General features: G+C 33.4%; 1 protein-coding gene across 6 annotated transcripts in view; it reads left to right on the top strand.

Moving 5' to 3' along the window:
* Positions 1-20,560, top strand: part of LOC124308350 (serine/threonine-protein kinase Genghis Khan) — a 42,786-nt gene that overhangs the window by 3,977 nt on the left and 18,249 nt on the right. For 5 of the 6 annotated variants that reach the window (XM_046770959.1, XM_046770961.1, XM_046770962.1 and 2 more), the window contains exons 3-13: positions 2,623-2,802; positions 3,504-3,775; positions 4,826-5,125; positions 5,204-5,347; positions 6,296-6,418; positions 7,318-7,526; positions 8,210-8,424; positions 9,957-10,960; positions 12,739-12,974; positions 13,305-13,411; positions 18,254-18,457. In XM_046770959.1, coding sequence (XP_046626915.1) covers positions 2,623-2,802; positions 3,504-3,775; positions 4,826-5,125; positions 5,204-5,347; positions 6,296-6,418; positions 7,318-7,526; positions 8,210-8,424; positions 9,957-10,960; positions 12,739-12,974; positions 13,305-13,411; positions 18,254-18,457 — 2,994 coding nt within the window. The remainder of the gene's footprint in view (positions 1-2,622; positions 2,803-3,503; positions 3,776-4,825; positions 5,126-5,203; positions 5,348-6,295; positions 6,419-7,317; positions 7,527-8,209; positions 8,425-9,956; positions 10,961-12,738; positions 12,975-13,304; positions 13,412-18,253; positions 18,458-20,560) is intronic. The other variant, XM_046770965.1, reaches the window with a different exon arrangement.

Raw genomic sequence — 20,560 nt, forward strand, 5'->3', positions numbered from 1 at the left:
GTTGCAGATTTCAGCCAAGAACACATGATCATGAAAAAAGACCCTGTCCGATATGCTCAATTTTTTTTATTATCTCTAATTCAAATTTTACATTCTGCGATACTTGCACCTCTATTTAGGAAGCGATAGTACAGTAAAGTCTCGCTTATCTGAGCATGTCTCATCCAACATTACGATTAGTCAAGTTTCTCTCTCTGCCACATTTGCTTTGTTTTAACTCCTAATACATAAGTATTACAAAAGATGAAATCACCCGACTTGCCCTTCTTTTCTGATTTAGTAGTTGTCATAGATAAAAGATATATAAGAGCTTTCATATGTCTCAAAATGAGTAAGGCTGCTGCGCGAAGCTGTATTATTGTAAAAACAGTCTTGTTTCAAACTTTAAACTGGTAACAGCAGTTTCTCAATAAAAGCATTCTTTCTTATCTGATGCCTGTTAATTCGCTTCATAAGCTCACAAACCTGTTTAATTTAATCTGTAACGCCTAGATCGTTACATTTGGTATGAGAAGCATCATTTTTGATTATATTTCTAGTTTAACATATTTGAGTTAATGCCGCACATAAGTCAGTTAATAGCAGGAAATCTAATTCGTACTCGTTAATTTTCAGTCGAAAATATACTGTCAAAATTTATTCCTTCTTATCTTAGTTTTTCAATTACCTGAACTAAGGACGGTCGACATTAGCTTGATTTAGCAAAGTTTTACTGTACGCTAGAAAGCTTTATAAATTTCGTCATACACTTAGCGGCTTAAACTTATGGTGTCTGTAAACTAAGTTCAGTGTCGTGAATTGCAGTACTACCCGTAGAACCCATGGTGATTAATTCTCTTTCTAGCAATTTTAAACAGAGTACGCAAAAGTAATATAAACAATAGTCTTCGAGATTCTAGTCGAAATATACTTTTTAAATGAGGTTGGAATTAGTAAAGTTACTGTAATGATGCGGGTTTAGAAAAAATATACTCATAGTTTGCAAAAGCTACTCCACAAAAGTCATTCTAAATCTGCGCAATACTGATACTTTCTCTGGTGTTTCGGTGCGATAAAGTTACTAACTTCAGCCTCATCTGTTTAAGGGGGTGAATTATGGGAATTTGTATCCTGAAAACGGATTCATCAATTCAGTTGGGGTTTATTTTGTATAAAACTATTTTTTTCTTTAGCATTAGTTGATCGGAAACATCATTATGGTCAATAACGTTGACTGTTCAGCTTGGTGATATGTCTTGTAGTGCTCACGCTATGTTGAAAACGGTCAACTGATTCTGTTCACATTGGCAGACAATATTCTTCGGTGGTTCTTCGTTTTTACCAACATATCACTTCTTCACCGGTATCATTTTTTTTTTCTTTATTGAATAAAAGAGTCCCACATTTTTTATGAAAAATTGAATTTTATCTTTATACAGTCGTCATTTTGTTTAGATGGTAATAAAAAAATTTAATTCCGCTACCAATAACTTGATCATAAATGAGAGTTTAGAAAAAGATTCACTTCCTGTCAAATTGGGAATCAGGTTCTGTTTTTATGACGAATTAGCTGCAGTCAGCTGATAACGTCCCTGTTACTGACAACGAGATAGCTAGCGATGCAGTCAGATGCTGGTACCAATGGAATAGCTGATACTCGAAACAGAAAAAATGTTGGCTGAAAAAACTTAATAAACATTGGAATAAATCAGTAGTGTCTAAACCAATTTGAATCGTTCAAATGCAATTATTTAAAAATTTGATTCAACCATTAGCTCGTTTTCAAAAAAACAAACACCCCCATGGTAAAAATTTATCTCACTTGATATTCCAGAAATTTTGCAAATATATTATTTGAAATGGAATGTAAATAAATGTAAATGAACTTAGCTGATTTATTCTATAATTGGAACACATTTGTAATCATTGTACTTAATTGATTATCAAAATTCCAGTGAAATGTCTGCAATCTACAACCTTGATATTGGTAATGTTAATATAACGAAATATTTTGAAAAATTGCCATTTTGCAACCCGAGACAATAAAATACTGAAATAGAAATAACAGAACCAGAATGCCATTGATATGTGTAAAAAATAACTATGGCATATATTCTTCATTTAAAGAATTAAAACTTTCATGATTTCTATAGAATTTCAATGGTCATAATCTTTGTCAAACTGTAAATATTAGTTTCGTTTCAGCTGATTCAATATGGTAGACGTAAATTCGAAAAGTCATTTGTTTTTATGAAACTTTATGCTACATGGTTTTTGGGGTTAGTCAAATGTGAACTCGAAATTCGAAAATTTGAAATGGCGGATAAACAAAAATAACAAGAAGAAAATATTCTATAAAATTCTGTGGTGTGTGTCGAGATTGTGTAACAATTGGCATGCGAATTTTCATGGTAGATCAGCAGAAAATGCTTTTTTTCGTGGATAAGTTTGAATTTTGACCATTATTTTTGCAATAAATAAATAAAGAAATAAATTCTATATTTGTTTTAGACTTAGAAATATTTCAGAGAATATGTGGAATCAAAAAAATAGTTTAATAAATCAAATGCTGCAAAAAAAATGGTGGGATGCTAAGTGTTAATATAATCACTGTAATTACTTTAATTCTGATGTTTTATTCAGGGGTTGGTGGAAGGCTGCGTCAATTGGAGGCACTATTTGTTGGTGGTCCTGTGCAAGGGGGACGAGCCGGTCATACATTTTCTATTGAAACTCTCATCGACGTTTTACTCGTTCTCTATGACGAGTGTTGCAACTCCTCATTACGTCGAGAAAAGACAGTATCAGATTTTATCGAATTTGGTAAGTTGCAGTTCTGCTTTTTTTTAGATTACAAATTTTTTAATTTTAGCCGACATGAATTCAAGCATAGTTCTGTTTTTACTTTCACTGTGCGATTAATTGATTAATTGTAGACTCCAATTTTTCTAAATAAATGACCAATGCAGTTATTAGAAGAACTATTATCAATCGAAAAAACTAATAATTGAAAGGGCTGATAAATCAAAGTTCATTCCTAATCAATTAATCACACAGCCAGTTTTTATCATTGTTTTTCATACTACAGTATTGAAATATATATGAAGCAGTGTCCAAATTGGATTCTATTTGTAAGTCAAAGTATACAGAGTGTAACAAAATTGGAAATTATTTAATCTCAAAACATCGGTTTTAGAATCTTTGTTTTCTCAAAAAAGCATGTAATTGAGCATCAATCACGACTTAGTTTAAGATATTACTGCCAAACAAGCACAGTCACCGGATCGAGTGCATTACTGCGGATCCGTCCAAATCTAGCAAAAAAGTGCCAAGCGCTCAACAATTCTCCACGTCTTTTACCAAAATTCAAGTATATTACAACAGTCGAGCACTGGATCCGGCTACTGGGCTTGTTTTGTGACGAGCTAAATCTATTTCCTTGAGCGTTTCATTCAATACAGTTTCTGATAATTGCCAATTTCGTTACACCCTCTTTAGCTTTTATTTTCTTTTCAATTTTCTAGTGAAACCAGTCGCCTCATGCATAAAAAGCCTACAATTAGCTAGAGAAGATTTTGAAATAGTCAAAGTAATTGGACGAGGTGCATTTGGAGAGGTTTGCGTGGTCAGGATGCGGGGATCGGACAAAGTCTTTGCTATGAAAATACTCAACAAATGGGAGATGCTGAAACGTGCTGAAACCGCTTGTTTTAGGGAAGAACGAGATGTATTGGTATACGGAGACCGTAGATGGATAACAAATCTCCACTACGCCTTTCAGGATGATAATAATCTGGTAAGATGGTTGTTTTTTTTTCTTTTCTTCCACATATTCCTGTGTCTACTTCTTCAGAAGAAGGATAATTAGATCTTCTTTTTCTAGGATCTTCCTTTTTTTTTCTTTTCTCTTTTCCACCAAATCACAATAGTTGATTAAGGAGATTAGTTGACCAAAAATGGATATTTTCAATTAATTTTATTCCAGGATAAATTATAGAAGTTGAAAATACTAGAATCACAAACAAAAGTTGGAATATTGGTACTTTATTTCAAGTTGCTTCAAAATAGTTCAAAACTTAGTATATTCATTAGATTTCCCTATGGCTCATTTTATTCAAAAGACAAGTTTTTACATATTCCTTGGAAGTCGGTTGTTTCTTTTTCCATGACAAGGTGATAAAAAATGTTGAACGGATGGTCAGGGGAAAAAGAGATATAACCATCTTTCACGACCAGATCTAATATATAACTGGAAAAGAAATTCAAAACTTTATTTTTCTCATGTCATTATTGAAAAAAACAAGTGCGGCAACCAACCACACGCGACAGAAGTGAAACTTTTTGGCATTACAAACAGTATCACACAGCGTGCATAATAGGTATACATTGGCGTCGTTAAAAAAAAAAATTGTTTTTCTTGTTCTAACCCCCTTAAATGCTAGTGTTTTGTGGAAAGCAGATCTTTACGAAATATAAGCTTTCTAGCTCAAGTTTATCAGGTGGCTATTTTAATTTTTATTTTCCCATTCATTTAACATGGAAAATATTCATTTTTCATAAAATGTTAAAACACTCGTAAAATATTCAATATTTTTTAAATTTAAACACAAATCCTTGAGAGTGATTCTGAAAATTTTCCACGTCTCAGATAAGACACAAAACTGTGTGAAACATGAAATTACTTTCATATACGTACAGTGCCTCATGATTAATTCGAATTTTAGTATTATGGGCTAAGTCACGTTTCCATTCTGCGTAAACAATGAATTTTAGTGCTTCCATTTATCAATTATTCTCACGATCTCTCAAACAATCAACTCTCATTTATTATGTAATATATTCGCAGTACCTTGTCATGGATTATTATTGCGGTGGTGATTTATTAACACTGCTGAGTAAATTTGAAGATCGACTTCCCGAAGACATGGCGCGGTTTTACATAGCGGAAATGGTGCTGGCTATCGGATCAATTCATGATCTGCATTACGTACATCGTGATATTAAGCCAGACAACGTTTTGTTGGATGCTAATGGACACATAAGACTGGCTGACTTTGGTTCATGCTTACGGCTCTTTGAAGATGGAACTGTTCAAAGTAACGTTGCTGTTGGTACTCCGGATTATATTTCACCTGAAATTTTACGGGTAAATAAATTTTTGCACATTATTACTTCTAAGCTAGGCATTGGTTCTCATCTGCTGCGAATTTTTTTTCACTTACAGGCTATGGAAGATGGGCAAGGGAGGTATGGCCCTGAATGTGATTGGTGGTCCCTCGGAGTATGCATGTACGAAATGCTCTATGGAGAAACTCCATTTTATGCTGAATCTCTAGTTGAAACATACGGAAAAATCATGAACCATAAGGTGATTAAAATAATTGTTACACTAAATCAATTTTCTTCTTGTTATTGTATTTCAGAATTTTTGACGATTTAATCAAATATCCGTGTTTCCTTGGATATTTTCAAAAACTTATCAGTCATTGTGAAAACTAGTACTTTATATGATAGATTTAATAGGTGGTTCGAACTGCGCATCAAATATGAGATTTAAAGACTTTATAGTGCAGTTCTCAAATGTGGCGTATAAAATGGCACTTTTCTGATCGAAAATAGCCGGTAAAAAGCGACTTTTTCATGCGCGTGCCGTAAAAAATTCTTTTGCAGGTTTCACAATCATGCGACCTATGGAAGCAATCGGTTTTGATTTTTTTCTTTCCCTAAGTATTAACAGTATGATAAAGTTCTTTGTACTTTTGGGTAATGTGTTTCATATTCTGGTTCTCAGTTATTTTTCCCATGTTAAGAAATCTTGTCCAAGTGCGGATTCTTCATCAGACAACCAAGAAAGCATAAATATATCAGTAACCACGGATTTAATTCGCAGTAATAAATGTTCATAGACAAAGAAGAATGGTTTCAAGAATTCATTTTGGGCCATAAAAAATTATTCTGTATGAGAAGTTAACTGTCCCAATGATATTAATACGTACTTATTCATACTAATTTCTCGCATTCACTCATATACACTCAGTCGTAGCTCTGAAATTTTGTTGGAGCAGAATCAGATTCACATGAAGTCGTTATTGTGCCTATGTTGTAATTGAAATTTTCTTTACTCGATTTATTGTACAAACTTCTTGGGTTGATCAGTAATTGTGATTTAGTGATATTTTCAATAAATTATTTTTACTCAGACGAAGTACATTAGAATTAATATATCATTTGTACGAAATTAATGAAATTTCAAATTTTGCCAGACATTTATAACCATATTGCCAAAAACATTTTTTATAAATTAAATATCTTTCAGAATTGTTTCGACTTTCCAATAGAAGATGTGTATGATGTATCCGAAGAGGCTAAGGATCTGATGAGGAAATTAATTTGCAGCTCTGAGTTTAGATTGGGCCAGAATGGTATCGATGATTTCAAAGTACGCAAGTTTTCAGTATATTGAATAAGTTTCAAATTTTTACATATAGAGAATACACCTCAACTCGACTTTTTTAATATGGCTATTTTTTCCTTTGCTATCTAACAAGCTAAAAAAACAAACCAAATAGTATTTCCTGGTTTGTAGTTTTGTAACACAAAGTCGACGTGAAATTTTTTTTTTTTTTTTTTTTATTACAAACAGCTTTGGTAGCTGGTATTTTAAAAACCGTTACGTTACTCATATCAAGAAAGTTCATGTTTCAAAAAAAAACTTAAAATTTAAGTGTCCTACTTGAAAATTACTTATTCGTTACTGTCATGACACTCGAAACTTGTTTTTTACTCGGCCAAAAATCGTAAACCGTTTTTTTCAGTAATAGACCATTCTGAATTTTTTTTTAGCAAACAGAAATCCCACGAATTTTACGACAATAATTAAAACTCGGTGTCGACTCGATGGCCTTAGAAGTTACGGTTACTGGAACATCTGAAGATTAAAATTAAAAAAAAAAAAAAAAAAAAAAAAAAACCAGTCGTCGGCGTCAGAACAAATTCCAAGTGCTGCAAAAATTATGCTTGAATATTTTTCCAGTAGGACATTTATATCCTGAGATATTTTGCACTACGAATTTTTGCATTACAAGTTACAAATTTCCAGATAATAAGGACAAAATATTTCCGAAATAAAAATCGGTGAAATTTTAGATAAATTTTCATTTTACCAAGGGGCAACACAACCAGAATCCGGCAAACACAGATGAGATTTTTCGACTTCTACACAGTAGAAAAAAATCAGCCATTACAAGAAAGTTGTAAACTGGGAGCATGTCGAATTGAGGTGGAATTCTTCGTTTGTAGGATGAAAATGTAATTTACATCCAATTTATTCATCAACAGAAACATCCGTGGTTCGAAGGTGTGGACTGGGATGTTTTAAGAGACAACACTGCCCCGTATATACCTGAAGTGTCTTCACCAACTGATACTTCGAATTTTGATGTCGATGACACAGATGTTCGAAGCTCGGATGCTGTACCTCCTGCTGCTAACTCTGCGTTCTCTGCTCTGCATCTACCTTTCGTAGGATTCAGCTTCACTCAGGGAAGGTGCGTTAGAAAAACTGTTTCGTTGGTCTTTTTATGTTGATCATCACAGGAATCAAGTTTTCTGTTGCCAGCAAGCTAATTCTGTCATTTTTTTAACGCAAATCTATAAATGTTTTGAATCGGTTATTCAAATAAGTTTTTTTCTTTTCAAAACAAATTCTCTTGATAAAATCATACTTCTAAATTTCGCCTGAAGTTCTCCCTTACAATAAACTCAATTTCATTCAATTTTTACTAGGTTTTGAAAACTTTTTCAGGTTCTTAATTGCCTAAAGAATATCTTTCACCAGCACATCAATCAAACAAGTTATTTTATCGTTATTCGGTTGTATCGGATAATCGTTTTCTAGAAATAATTCAATTTCCTTGATTGGACTATTTTCAAGATCGACATCTAGAAATTTGAGAAATGGGTATTTCTTTTGGAAAACTCGAGGGCGACGAACATGAATGTTAATGGACATTCTGTCACGAAACTATCGCAACTCTAATAAGTTGCATTGTCTATCACTTCTAAGCACAAAACATTCTATTATTGTATCACATGTAAAAAATTCTCATACACGATCAATTTATGTAGTAGTTGAATAAGGTTTGCCAGGATTGTTTGTCTAAGCTATTAGAGGATAGATTGAATTCTTGAGTTTTTTCAATTGTTTTTCGAAAAATTTTGCTCAATATAGCCGGATATCGGACCTGGGCTCTCTTCCTATGGTCTGTCAGAAGGATAAGAGTATGAAAATGTTGGAGGAGGAAAATGCACAGTTAACGCTTACCATCGCTGATTTACGAAATCAAGTTGGCGTTGGTCATTTCTCACCTACGACATCTCCAGACTCGAATAATGCCACTAGAAAATTACAGGATGAAATAAATACGCTGACTAAAAGAAACTGTGGTAAGTCCTAATTTGCTATATTTTGATTTTTGAAGAATTGATATTATTTACACTTTTTCATGTAACAGAACGCCACATTCCCCAGAGTCTGAGTCCTGCCAACAATTTTTTCAATGAGTATTTTCCATTAACGTTTCAAAATTTTAAAAAATCTCAAAAAACCCAAAAAATTGGGTAAATTGCAATTATAAATATGAGAAGATTTTTTGAAATTTTGAAACGTTAATGGGACAAAAAAACTTCAGATTCAGATTCAGTGGAACAAAATACATAAAAATTATACTCAATCTGAATCCAAAACATTTTTTTCATCTCGATAGTTTTGGTTTTTCATGATTTTATGCAATTTTTTTCGGTTTTTCGCAATTTTTTCAAACTGACGGCTCAATGGGCTAATTAACCTTCAGATTTAGATTCAGTGAATTGAAATACATGAAAATCATACTTGATCTGAGTCCACAAAAATTGTTTCATCGCTGTGGTTACAGTTTTTCGCAATTTTCTGCCTTTTTTTTTGGGTTTTATGCATTTTACTCAAATCTGGAGGGTGACTGGGCCAAACGGACCTGAAATTCGAATTCAGCGGTTTGAATTACATGTCCGTGGGTGGGTCCTGTCAAATGTACAAACAACTTTTTTTTTTTTGTGTGTCGGTGTTATCAATACATGTTTCGTAAGATTCTTTTTTAGAATGTACACAAGTATTTCGTGCTCAGGTGAGAAGAGTTCTGAATTTTTGCTCAGATTTGACTCAACATTTTTTTCTACTCATTGTTTTGAATGTAATACTATATACAGGAACGTTTTATTATTAAACTTTTTGATTTTGAGTAATGGATCATCGAAAATATCAAAGAATCACGAATTAAAAAGATCGCTCGCTTTAAGGAAGTGTCCTGAATTAAAGGCCTAAAAGAGACGATTCTCGACAATATTTGTTTTTGATAGGTAGAGAAACAACGAAAATTCTTAAAATTTTGCGTGTATTTTAACACACATTTGGAACGTACAAGAAAATTTCTTTATTATCGTATTGTTGCAAAACAATGGAGTCATTAACTGAGCATTGAAGCGCCTCGTCGCTGAGGTCTCGAATTGGCAGGAAAGATGGAGTGTGTAATTCTTGTCTGAAACGTAAAAACCAAGATTATTTGTAATTGATATATATTTTTATTAACGATGAACTAAAAAAACGCAACAAACACTGTGAAATCATATTAATTTTCTTTCTACAAATTGTCACTTCTAACTTTTTGCTGATGAAAAAATCTTCTTGTATTTTTCAAATGTGTGTTAAAATACATTCAAAATTTTAAGAAGCTTCATTATTTCTCTTCCTCTCAAAAAATAATTGCAGAAAAACACCCTTTTTGAGGTCTCCACACCATGACTCATAACGTTTTTCTGTAATCCAAAGCTTGATTGTTTGTAACTCATTATTGGAAAAGATCAAATAAGTTTTAGTGCTATAATTTCGACAAAAATAAAGCGGAAGCCTATTTAAATAACGTGACATTTTTCACTCTTTGCAGAGCTCGAAACACAGTTAAAGTCGATGGAGATACCACGGGAATTATGTACCTTGGATAGTGGTGAATCAACAAAGATTCGTGAGCTGGAAAAGTTGGTGCGTAGCTTAAGGATGGAGAAAGAAGAGGCTTTAAAGGAAAAATTCGATACTCAAGAGAAATTAAAACTTCAAGAAAAAGAATTAAAAGATGCGCTCACACAGAGGAAATTAGCAATGACTGAATATACTGAGGTAACAGACAAACTATCCGAGCTAAGGCAACAGAAACAGAAACTATCGCGGCAAGTAAGAGACAAAGAAGAAGAGCTTGAAGTAGCGATGCAGAAAGTTGATAGTCTGCGACACGACATAAGGAAGGCAGAGAAGTTGCGTAGAGAGCTAGAAAACAGAGTCGAGGAAGCGATGGCTGAGACGAGTAAAGAGCGGAAGTTACGGGAACGGAGTGAAGAGTACTGCAAACAAATGCAAGAAGAAATGGAAAAGATACGGCAGAGACCTGTGGGAAATGACAGCAGTGGTAATCAGGCATTAGCGACACAGGAAATTCATAGGCTGAAAACGGAGGTGGAGAAGCTTGATGTACAATATAACCAAAATCTCAACCAGCAGCAGAGTAGGTATACGTCGGAGATACGAAGTCTTCAAGACCAGTTGCACGAGGCTGAAAACAGAAGAGAAATCCTGGAACGGGAAGTCCAGTCGGCGAGAGAAAAATTAGATGCTGCCAGATTGGAAAATATCACAGACAGTGAAGAGACGATTAACGAACTGAATAGAAGGTACGAACGTGAGAAAATGATGCTAGTCGAAGAGAACAAAAAGCTCATGCTCGATCTTGGGGCTGTTACGGACAGCGTTGGTAGAATTCAAGGTGAGCGAAGGCAGCTGGAAGAAGAATACGAAGAATTGAGGAACAAAAAAGAGGCCATCGCCCAGTGGGAAGCACAAATAACCGAAATCATTCAATGGGTTTCTGATGAAAAGGATGCCAGAGGTTATTTGCAGGTATTGTATCGAGTTTCAACCACTGTCGCACTTTGGAGTCAAGTATTATTGGGTATTTATTGTCAATAGTTCAGTTCACTGTCGGAAAACAGTGTTTTTGTCTCAAAATAATGTGTTTGGGCAAATCCACCAACTTTCGGCCAGCTATCTAGGATAAAAATTTCACATCTGGGTGTAATTCGAGTATGTCATACTTTACAATAAGATATGAAAATTCTACAGTTTTTAGGACTTCAGCTTTATCGTTTACAAAAAATACGTTGATGCATTTTTATCACATTTTCAAATTGAATCTTTATCTTAGAATTCTTAGCACTTACTGTCGCCGGTACGAGCATATGAGACAAAACGCGTGTTTTTTTTGTGTCGGATCTTTCCTAATATGAAATCCAATGATTATAAATCGTTTTTATTTTTCTGCATAAAAAAGTAGAGATACTGAAATCAATCCTGAAATTTTTAAGTGGACTGAACGCAGTATCGTATCCAGTAACATACTTGCAAATTTGCAGTGCAAATGCACAGCAATGATTGCAAAGCCTTTCTGGCTATATTAGAACAAGATGTATCTTTAATTGCTTTCAAAATCAAAGTAATTCATTCCAAGCAAAAGCTCTTACAAAACATCTAAATGCAAGCAAGTCTTGCTATACATTGGAATGATACAACAATTATTGCTGTACGTTTGCTGCAGGAAAATTCTGCTCAGCAAATATTGAGTGAAAAAGCAACAGGAATTGCAGCAAGTGGAATAAACTTTTTGTGCAGACACACTTGGTTCGCTGAGCAATCAATGATGATTCGTTATAAATATTACAGGGATTTCGAATTGTTTGAATATGTTCTATATTCCTGGATTATTTATGACCACAGTTTTAACCCACTATAAAAATTTCAGGATCTACTCCAAAGTCTACTTTTGCACTCGAAAAAAGGTTCATTTTGTGGGTCATAGCACATACAGAACTGAAAACGTTAAAAAACAAGAGAAAGAGCTGAAAATTCGAGAACAATTCTAAAACGTGCGAACATTGTTCAGTTTCTCGTAGACAGTACGTATTTAGGGTATCTAGCACTCTTGCCTTTATCGACCGAGCAAACTCACTCTTTTTTTTCCTATATTAAATAATCAAATTAACAGAAAAGGTTGAAATTTCGGCGTTCATTCCTATTTCATAGCGGCGTTCAGGAAAGTTACTCTTATCTCGAAAATAGTAAAAAAATGTGTGGTTTTTTGACACGTGTTACAATTTCCACAATTCCCGAATTTCAGGGGCCAATACTTGATAGTTGAGATACTTTGTGCAATTCTGGAAAAAAAACAAAGAGTCGAACGAGTCCTTGTAAGACTGTTTGCATTCAATATTTAGGTCGCTGGACGTGAACTAAGATTTACAATAATTTCGTAAATAAAAGAGTGGAAATTATAATACGTGTCAAGAAAACAATACATTTTTTTGACGATTTCCGGGATATGAGTAACATTCCTGAACTCCGACACGAAAGAGCGATGCACTGTCGAGATTTGAACCCTTTCCGTTCATTTGTTAATTTAATATATGGAGAAAAAGAGTGACTTTGCTCGGTCGGTAAAGGTAGTAGTACTACATACCCCTTAAATTGCAGCCAGAAGTTGGTGTATTGGCCCCTTTACTCTGTTACATGCAGTCTTACTACAGGGAATCGTATTCTTTTGTAACAGAATAGTTTACAGACAGATTGAATAAAACCTACATGTCTTGAAAAACAATTTATGTAGCGTGTTATTTAAAATTCAGGCATTAGCAACCAAAATGACAGAAGAACTAGAATTCCTGAAACACTCTGGCGGAGTTGGAGCAGTAGTTGGTGGCTCTACGATGACCGATAAGAACTGGAGGAACCGTAGATCACAAAAGCTTGATAAAATGGAATTACTGAATCTGCAGAGTTCCCTGCAGAGTGAAATTCAAGCCAAGCAAGCAATTTCGGAGGAACTCACCAAAACACGATCAGACCTCATCGCTGCACAAAAGTATGTTCTCCGAAGAATTTTGTATATACCGCATAAATTTTATTGTATTTAGTTTTTCTTTGATTTTTCATCTTAAAAAATATATGATTACGATTATCGCAATTTTGGCGGCTACTATTTTTTCCTAACGATTTGCTGCATGCCATTTCAGCTTCACTTCTCGTTCACGTTATTTGGTTGTCTTACTTTCTTAGATGACTTCTCATCACACATACTTTCATCTAATGACATAAAATGAAATTGAACTAAAAAAGAAACAATATCAATTCTGCTAACATACATTTATATGAAAGTTGAAGTTGGATTAACCTATTTTTGATGTTTCTGTAGAGAACTGAGAGACTTCAGGCAGAGATTGGATGCCATGGCTCACGAGGCAAAAAGAAAAGAAATGCAGATAAACGAACTTCAAGGGCGTTTGGATACTGGCGATGGTTGTAAGTACAGTTCAATCGATGATTCGGCAATTCCAACCCCCTTAAGTATTTGGGTCACATTTTTCAAGTTTACCAAAGATAGTTTTTCTCTGTGGTTGTTCATTCAAGCGGTAACTTTTCATACTGCCTATTTTGTCCATAAACATTTCAATTCGTCTAGTGGGCTTTTTTGATGAGAAAGTGAGGCGTTATCTTTTCATTGCTTATTTCGTCACTGACACTCCAGCCTCCGTGAACAGAGGCTAAATGTTTGACGAATCATTTGACATAATAAATCCAACAACAATATTATATATTCAGCGATTATATTTGTTTTTCAGATGATTTTTTTACAATGCTGATGAGTTTTTTTTAAATGATGTATGTAAAATTTGTAATTAATCTTTTCACGATACTCTAGTCTACAGAATGTTGAGAAATCTGTTAAAATTTCAAATTCGTTCTCAATACTCACATGACTATGATTTCGATTTACCAATGAAGTCTAAGATGATTTATTTTCTTTCGTTAATCAATAGGCAAAGACGCGGTATTCTCTATTTTATACTGTCTGAATCATTAACACAAACATCATTAGAAATATGAAGGAAGACGTTACTTTGCGAAAGACCAGATTAGACATAATGCAGTGTAAAAAAATAATGGAATATATTGTCACTGGAATTAGATAAAAAATTTTTCAAAATCTGTATTAATTCTATGCATTCACTAGAATTCTGCACAATGCTGTCATATGTCATTGGAATATTTGAATATAATTTGAAAGGGGATCCAAACTAACGCGTTATAACGGTATTAAAGAACATACTATTCTGAAAATTACATGTTGCTAATCATTACTTATCGCAAATGAAAAATTCACTGTCTAAGAGTGTTTAAAATAAAGGTTCATAAATTAATATTCAAGTTTGCAATAAGCCACTTTGAAACTGGCGATCATAAATCCCTTTTTACCGGAGTCTACATATGCTTCAACGAGGTTCAACTCTCATGGTATATGTTTGCTCTGATGATTCGGCCAGTTTAAAACAAACTTTAAGATTCGAGTTTTGGTAGTAGAGAAACTTAAATCAGCCAATGGGTTAATTGATAAAAATTAACTACCACAGCCTGGCCGTATAATTCGTGAAAAAATTGCACCAAGTTTTGTGCAAGATTGGTAGTGATTATTATTATTGTTGTTATTATATATACTACTATTACTACTACTACTACTACTACTACCACCACTACCGCTACCACTACTGCTACTACAACTACTACTACTACAACTACTATCTTAATGCTCTCAGGTTAGACACAGCTTTCACGATGAATTCCATACAATACGTAAAGTGTATTTACTTTTGATACATAATTCTTAGACGCAGGTAGAAAAATTAAAATATCAGAATAAGACTATATTCTATAGGAACATCCTCACGACACTGTAGGATTAGATGAACGAATTTGCTTGTGAATTACTTCAAAATAGGTAATACAACTCGAATGCAGACTGTATGATTTCTTTTAAAGCCTGGCATTCAAAACATGTACTAATTACTCAAACAGAATTCAGGTGTAAATACTCATATGTATGTACCTCTTTTGTAATTTTCACCATAATTGGAAACTGCTTATAATGTATTTTAATCTCACAGTCGTAAGTGGGTGGTGATAATTCAGTGAATTATTTGTTTCCCGTCATTTGCTGGATAGTTTTTTTTTTAAAGATCTATTTAAGGAGGGAAGAAATTTTGAAATATAATATTTGGATCATGACGCTTGTTTTACAGAAAGATATACGAACTACTAATTAATGCATAATGAATAAGTGATGCATAATGTAATTATGAATTGCGTTGATTATAGGCTCAGGTATGTACATTTAAGAGGCATTCTTTCACCACGGAGAAAACGATGGACTTGAATATTAGAAATTTTGCACCCAAGTATTAAACCATTGCCTAGCGTTGAAACGCGCATGGTTCAGAGTCCCCTGCGTTACCCTCGAGATATGCTGGCGGCTTTAGGTTGTCAAGCATCCGGTGCATTTTCAATTTGACACAAATCCAACATGTTATTGATCGACCAGTCCAATGGAACAAACAACTGACAACCACAGTGGACATGAATCAGTGTACGTCGATATTTAAATAATTTATTACTGAAATGTCTTGTTTGCATTATGTATAACAATACTCGCAATCACACTATTAGAAATACTGTTTTGTGTAGTGCGAAAATCTCACACTACTTAACATGCCTTTTAAATAATTATTATTTCAAGCTTCGACCGTATATCTAGATCACGTCACTTTTCTGCCACAACCATCAGTTAGCGAAGCCTTGTTTATACACATTTTAGCCACAGTAACGCGAGTACAAAAAAGAGCCTATATTATTGCGCAACTTTCCGCATAGTGCACTGTAACACTTTGAACAGTTTATCACTTGCTCTATTATTAATTCCTTTATCTTTATTTAGTTTACGATTATCGAGCAAGGATAGTTATAGAACAATATTCATGGCGTGTTATACGATGCACAGTAAAATGAAATTTTCTTGCTGTTGTACCACTACTGTGGCAAATGAGTGCGCAACAAGCTTCGTTAACAGTATGGCTATGGCCTAGATAAAGAAATCGGAGTAACCAATTCCGAGTATACAGCCGTGTTTCAAGTATTTAGGATATGGTCTGCTTCTTTTAAAGGTCCAATTCTGTGATACAGCTTTTGAAAATTTGAAAAAAAAGATATGGAAAGAAAAATGGAAGTGAAAACGGAATACTTTTTATATATTTGTTGATCATCTGTCAAATTGTTACAATGTACATATTATGTGTGAGACGATCCAATCCTTGGTACAACTTGTGAAAACTTAGGTTCCAAAGTCCTGTGTTCTTATCTTTTACCACATCTATACATGCTTACATACATACACACATAAATACGTATATCATGGCAAGGGGGTGGCTTACAAAGAAATGTTTAATTCAAATTATTAGCATTCATTTGTTCCTGTTTAAATTTGATATTAGAATAGATCGAACGTAGACTGTGTGTAGATTGTACTAAACAGAGTCATTAAACGTATTCGGAAGTCGATGCAGGCAACAAGTAAACAGTCAGATATGTTCCAATTGAATATTATGTTATTTTATTTGTGCGGAAAGAAGAATAATAATTTGCCAATTGTGAATAGTTGGTTTGATGGTGGTGTTTTTGTATTTATATATATATTCATGTGTTCAAAGAACTGTGCAGGTGAATAAAACATGTTCAATATCTGTGTTCTAATGTAACAATACAAAAGTGATACTAGTATAATTCGTCGTTAAAGATGGATGGCTCTAAAACTAAACGGAAACACAGTCACGTATGTTGATATATCGGGATTTTAGCTGCTGTTACAATTAAAATCGTATTAGTAAATATTGGGTCATGCTGAGTTTATTAGATACAGAGCCTTTGCCAAAATATGATTGAGCGCAATTCAATAGTATAGGAATTTAAAACTTCTTGTGAGATTGTTTTTTTTTAATTCTAGATAGAACGCATCAACGTAAAGATTGAGGTTTTTTTTATTTGATACAATTTCACGTAGAAACAACTATTTTCAGACCCTGAACTATACAATTTTTGAAATTATCAGTTCTCCATATCCATTTCACCAAAATCCAGCAGCTTATAGCATAATTTTTGTTGTTAGGTGCGATAAGAATAGAATCAAAGCTTCTTTACAACATTCATTTTCACAAACATCAAATGAATCCCAGATTTCAGTCTTATTTCGTATTGCAAATACTCTGTTAAGCTGTAAAAATGTTGATTCAATAAATAGTTATACAAGAATCAAAATTTGATCTTCCCGCTAAAGGTAACTGTATGTGGCAACGTGTAACTTTGATAGTCTTCAAGGAATTTCGTTTATCTCATCAATTAAAACATATAATTATCAGTTGAATGAAGATTTCGACAACTTAATACAGCATTTTGTAGAAAGAAACCCTGAATCTGGAATTCAATGGTGCTTTTAACATTCGTTGGTAGGAATACGATTATATGTATTTTTGAGAACCATCTCGCATTACGGTATTGAAATCAAGGGCAGAAAAATTGGTCGTTGATTTGTAGAATTTTTACAAAATATATGACGTGTAATGATAAATACAGAACTGTGATATTGATACATGTATTTATTATAGAATTCCAGGATATTTTGACATAGGAACAAGAGTTTCAGGGTTCGTACGCACAGGGAAAACCGAGAAAACTTAGGGAATAATTAGGGAATTTCGAAAATAAGACTGGCATTTCATTCTGTCGAAAAATAAACTCATTCTTATACAAAGTAAAAAAATTGCACTTGAAAATTTTGTTTCGTCACATCATATCACGCGTTCTATATGTATATTAATCCCAAACCTTCTTTCGTTTTTTTTTACGGAAAATCGCAGGCTGATGTTTGTCAATTGATAGTCAGACAGTAAGTTAGTTACTAGGTAATATCGAAGGTATTAGTATTAATATGTAAAAAAAAAGTTGTCATTAATCAGTGGCATATGTTTTGAAGGGTTGCTGGAAAATTCCTATTTTCAGGCTGGAATACCTGGAAAAGTAAGGGAATTTCAAATTTCAAAAAGCGTACGAACCCTGAGTTTGTAGAGAACTAAAAAATTTAGTCACCAGAAACGAATCGAATAGTTTTGTCGCTACTGGGATACCTGTGAAGCGTAATAAACCGTTATCCGGTACGCAATGCTATTTTCATTTCTAGACAACAAAGTGCCTCTGTTTATTGGCATAACCAGCTGTGTATGGGGCCTCGTGTTGCTCATCATCAAACTGTATTTGTGACAGCCTTCTTCCTAACTACCAAATCGTCCAGCAAATCATCATCTATCGTCGTTTCAACCAAACCCCAGCGCATCATCGTACACAAGTTGAAGTCGCCCCTGTCGGCCTTACGTGCTTCTTGCGTCACAACGTCCTGCTTATTAACTAGATTTCCTCGTGCCAACTCAATCGTCACTTGTACCGCCGATACCGTCGTTTATAAGCCTGGTAAACTATGAGCAAAACAAAGAAAAAAAAAATTTGACATCTTGCAATACTACGTGATTGGCTGAAGATTTTGAAACTGCTTTGATTCAATCCACGGTGCATTCGTTTCCGGTTACTGTGCAACTTTGATCTGTATCGATATAATTTTTATTTTTTTTTTGCTTTCTGATATAAATTCCTGCATAAAATTGTTTCGTCAAAGGAGCCACTCTTTAATTTCACTCTACGCGAATGTTTTCTTTTCAATGAGTTTACTTCCTCTGAAAAGAGTATCCGACAGTTTTTTCACATTTTCTGATTTAACAGTTATCTAGATGCAGCTGGATGGCTAAATCGAACCTTTACCTTCAATAATAAATTCACTTCGTCGTCGCTATTGTAAAAACTACTTCTAGTGTTGGAAAAACTTATTGATGGTATAGAAATACGAAATGTAACAGTTTATTTTTAAAGGATATACATGTTTTTAATTCTACTCAAAGCTTAATCCAATAATACGTACCGAAGCTATCAAATAATTTTGAATAAACAGTAGATTAAACTTGTTAGGATGATCTTAGATATCAATAATTCCCTAGAAATTTTTCGTCAAATCAATCTAAATATTGTTGAAGACGATTTATCTTGACCTTATCTTGATCAACAATCTAAATATTATTTACACATCGAAATTTGTCAAAAGTGCAAAATTTTCAGCCTTTTAAGTTTCCCGTGTATCAGAAACTGTTTTTGGAATGGAATAATCTAATTATAATTTTGTAAATGAAAGTTTTCTTTTATAGGCGGCGTTACGTTAATAATTGACAATAATCTGTAAATAATAAAACATCCCTAAAATAGCTTCTTTGACAGAGAAAACTTCTCTTAGTAAATTACAGAAAAAAAAGCTTCATTTTCTTACATACATTTATTGACAATTGTCAATTAACCTCATTGGTACTTTTTTTGTAATTTGAATATAACTTTTGTATCTCTTGAAAGAAGGTCAAGTAGTTTTATCCTTCCGAAAATACTACACTAATGTATGTCTAAGGCGAGATAATGTAACTTAAATATATTGCAGGGTATACAGATACCAAGAAATCAAAGTTACACTAGTAGCGGATGCTGGCCTGTGATGAAATTAACAGTCGTTGCATTGTTTGATAAATTGAGGAGTTTGTTTTTGAGTTGATTGATATATTTCATTACTCGCAGCGCCATTGATGGGTGCCTCGAGGTTTTCTTCTAACCATTGTTAATCCTATCTGTGGGTGGTTGTCCTGTTACATGTTGTTCGGATTAATTTTTGTTCAATATTAGTTGATAAGTTTATGAAAAAAATTGGCGGAATCCTCCCATTTGTTCTTAGTTGCTACGTACGATGTTATTGCAAAGGAAAGATGAAAGTAAAAATGTGAATGAAAAGTTGTTCTGTACTTTTACAGGTGGAGGCTGCATTACTGTTTTGAAATTGTTCTTGATCATTGTTTTTCCAGACAATTCATGAATGATGTGCCCCATTGAATGATTTTTAACTTCTTCGTCGACCACAAAAAAAAAAAAAAAAAAAAAAGAAGACTGATCTTTTAATCTCTTTATCACTTACCTCATAAACGTTGTACTTTGGCCATTAAAATTTCAAAACTAAATACGTATTGTAATCTTGATGCTAAAATTACGAAATTGGAAATAACATGCTCGTGTGTGTCAACGCTTTATGGATTTAAAGCGTGTAAAAATCAATACTTTTCTGCATGAATAGATTTTTGTGAAAATTTATCATACCAGTGCAACTTGTGCTCTGTTTCAAATTATTTAAACATTTTTTGAACATCACAAATTATTTAAAATTAATCAATTCTACTAGAATCATACAGTATATACAGAGAAAAGTATTGAAATTGAACAAGTTTTTTTGGAACTGAATCGTATTAATAGTTTTAGTGATTAATATGTGAAACACTTTGGTCTTAAATATTTGGTACCGTGATCTAAGCTTGAGATTACTTGCAATTAAATAATTATATTGAATAACAAGTGTTTCTCATGTATTACTCAAACGCAAAATAATTCATCGTTTTTTTTTTTTTTAAATCATTTCCGTTCTTGATATATTATTTT

Source organism: Neodiprion virginianus, chromosome 7 (assembly GCF_021901495.1).
Source record: "Neodiprion virginianus isolate iyNeoVirg1 chromosome 7, iyNeoVirg1.1, whole genome shotgun sequence".
NCBI lineage: Eukaryota > Metazoa > Arthropoda > Insecta > Hymenoptera > Diprionidae > Neodiprion > Neodiprion virginianus.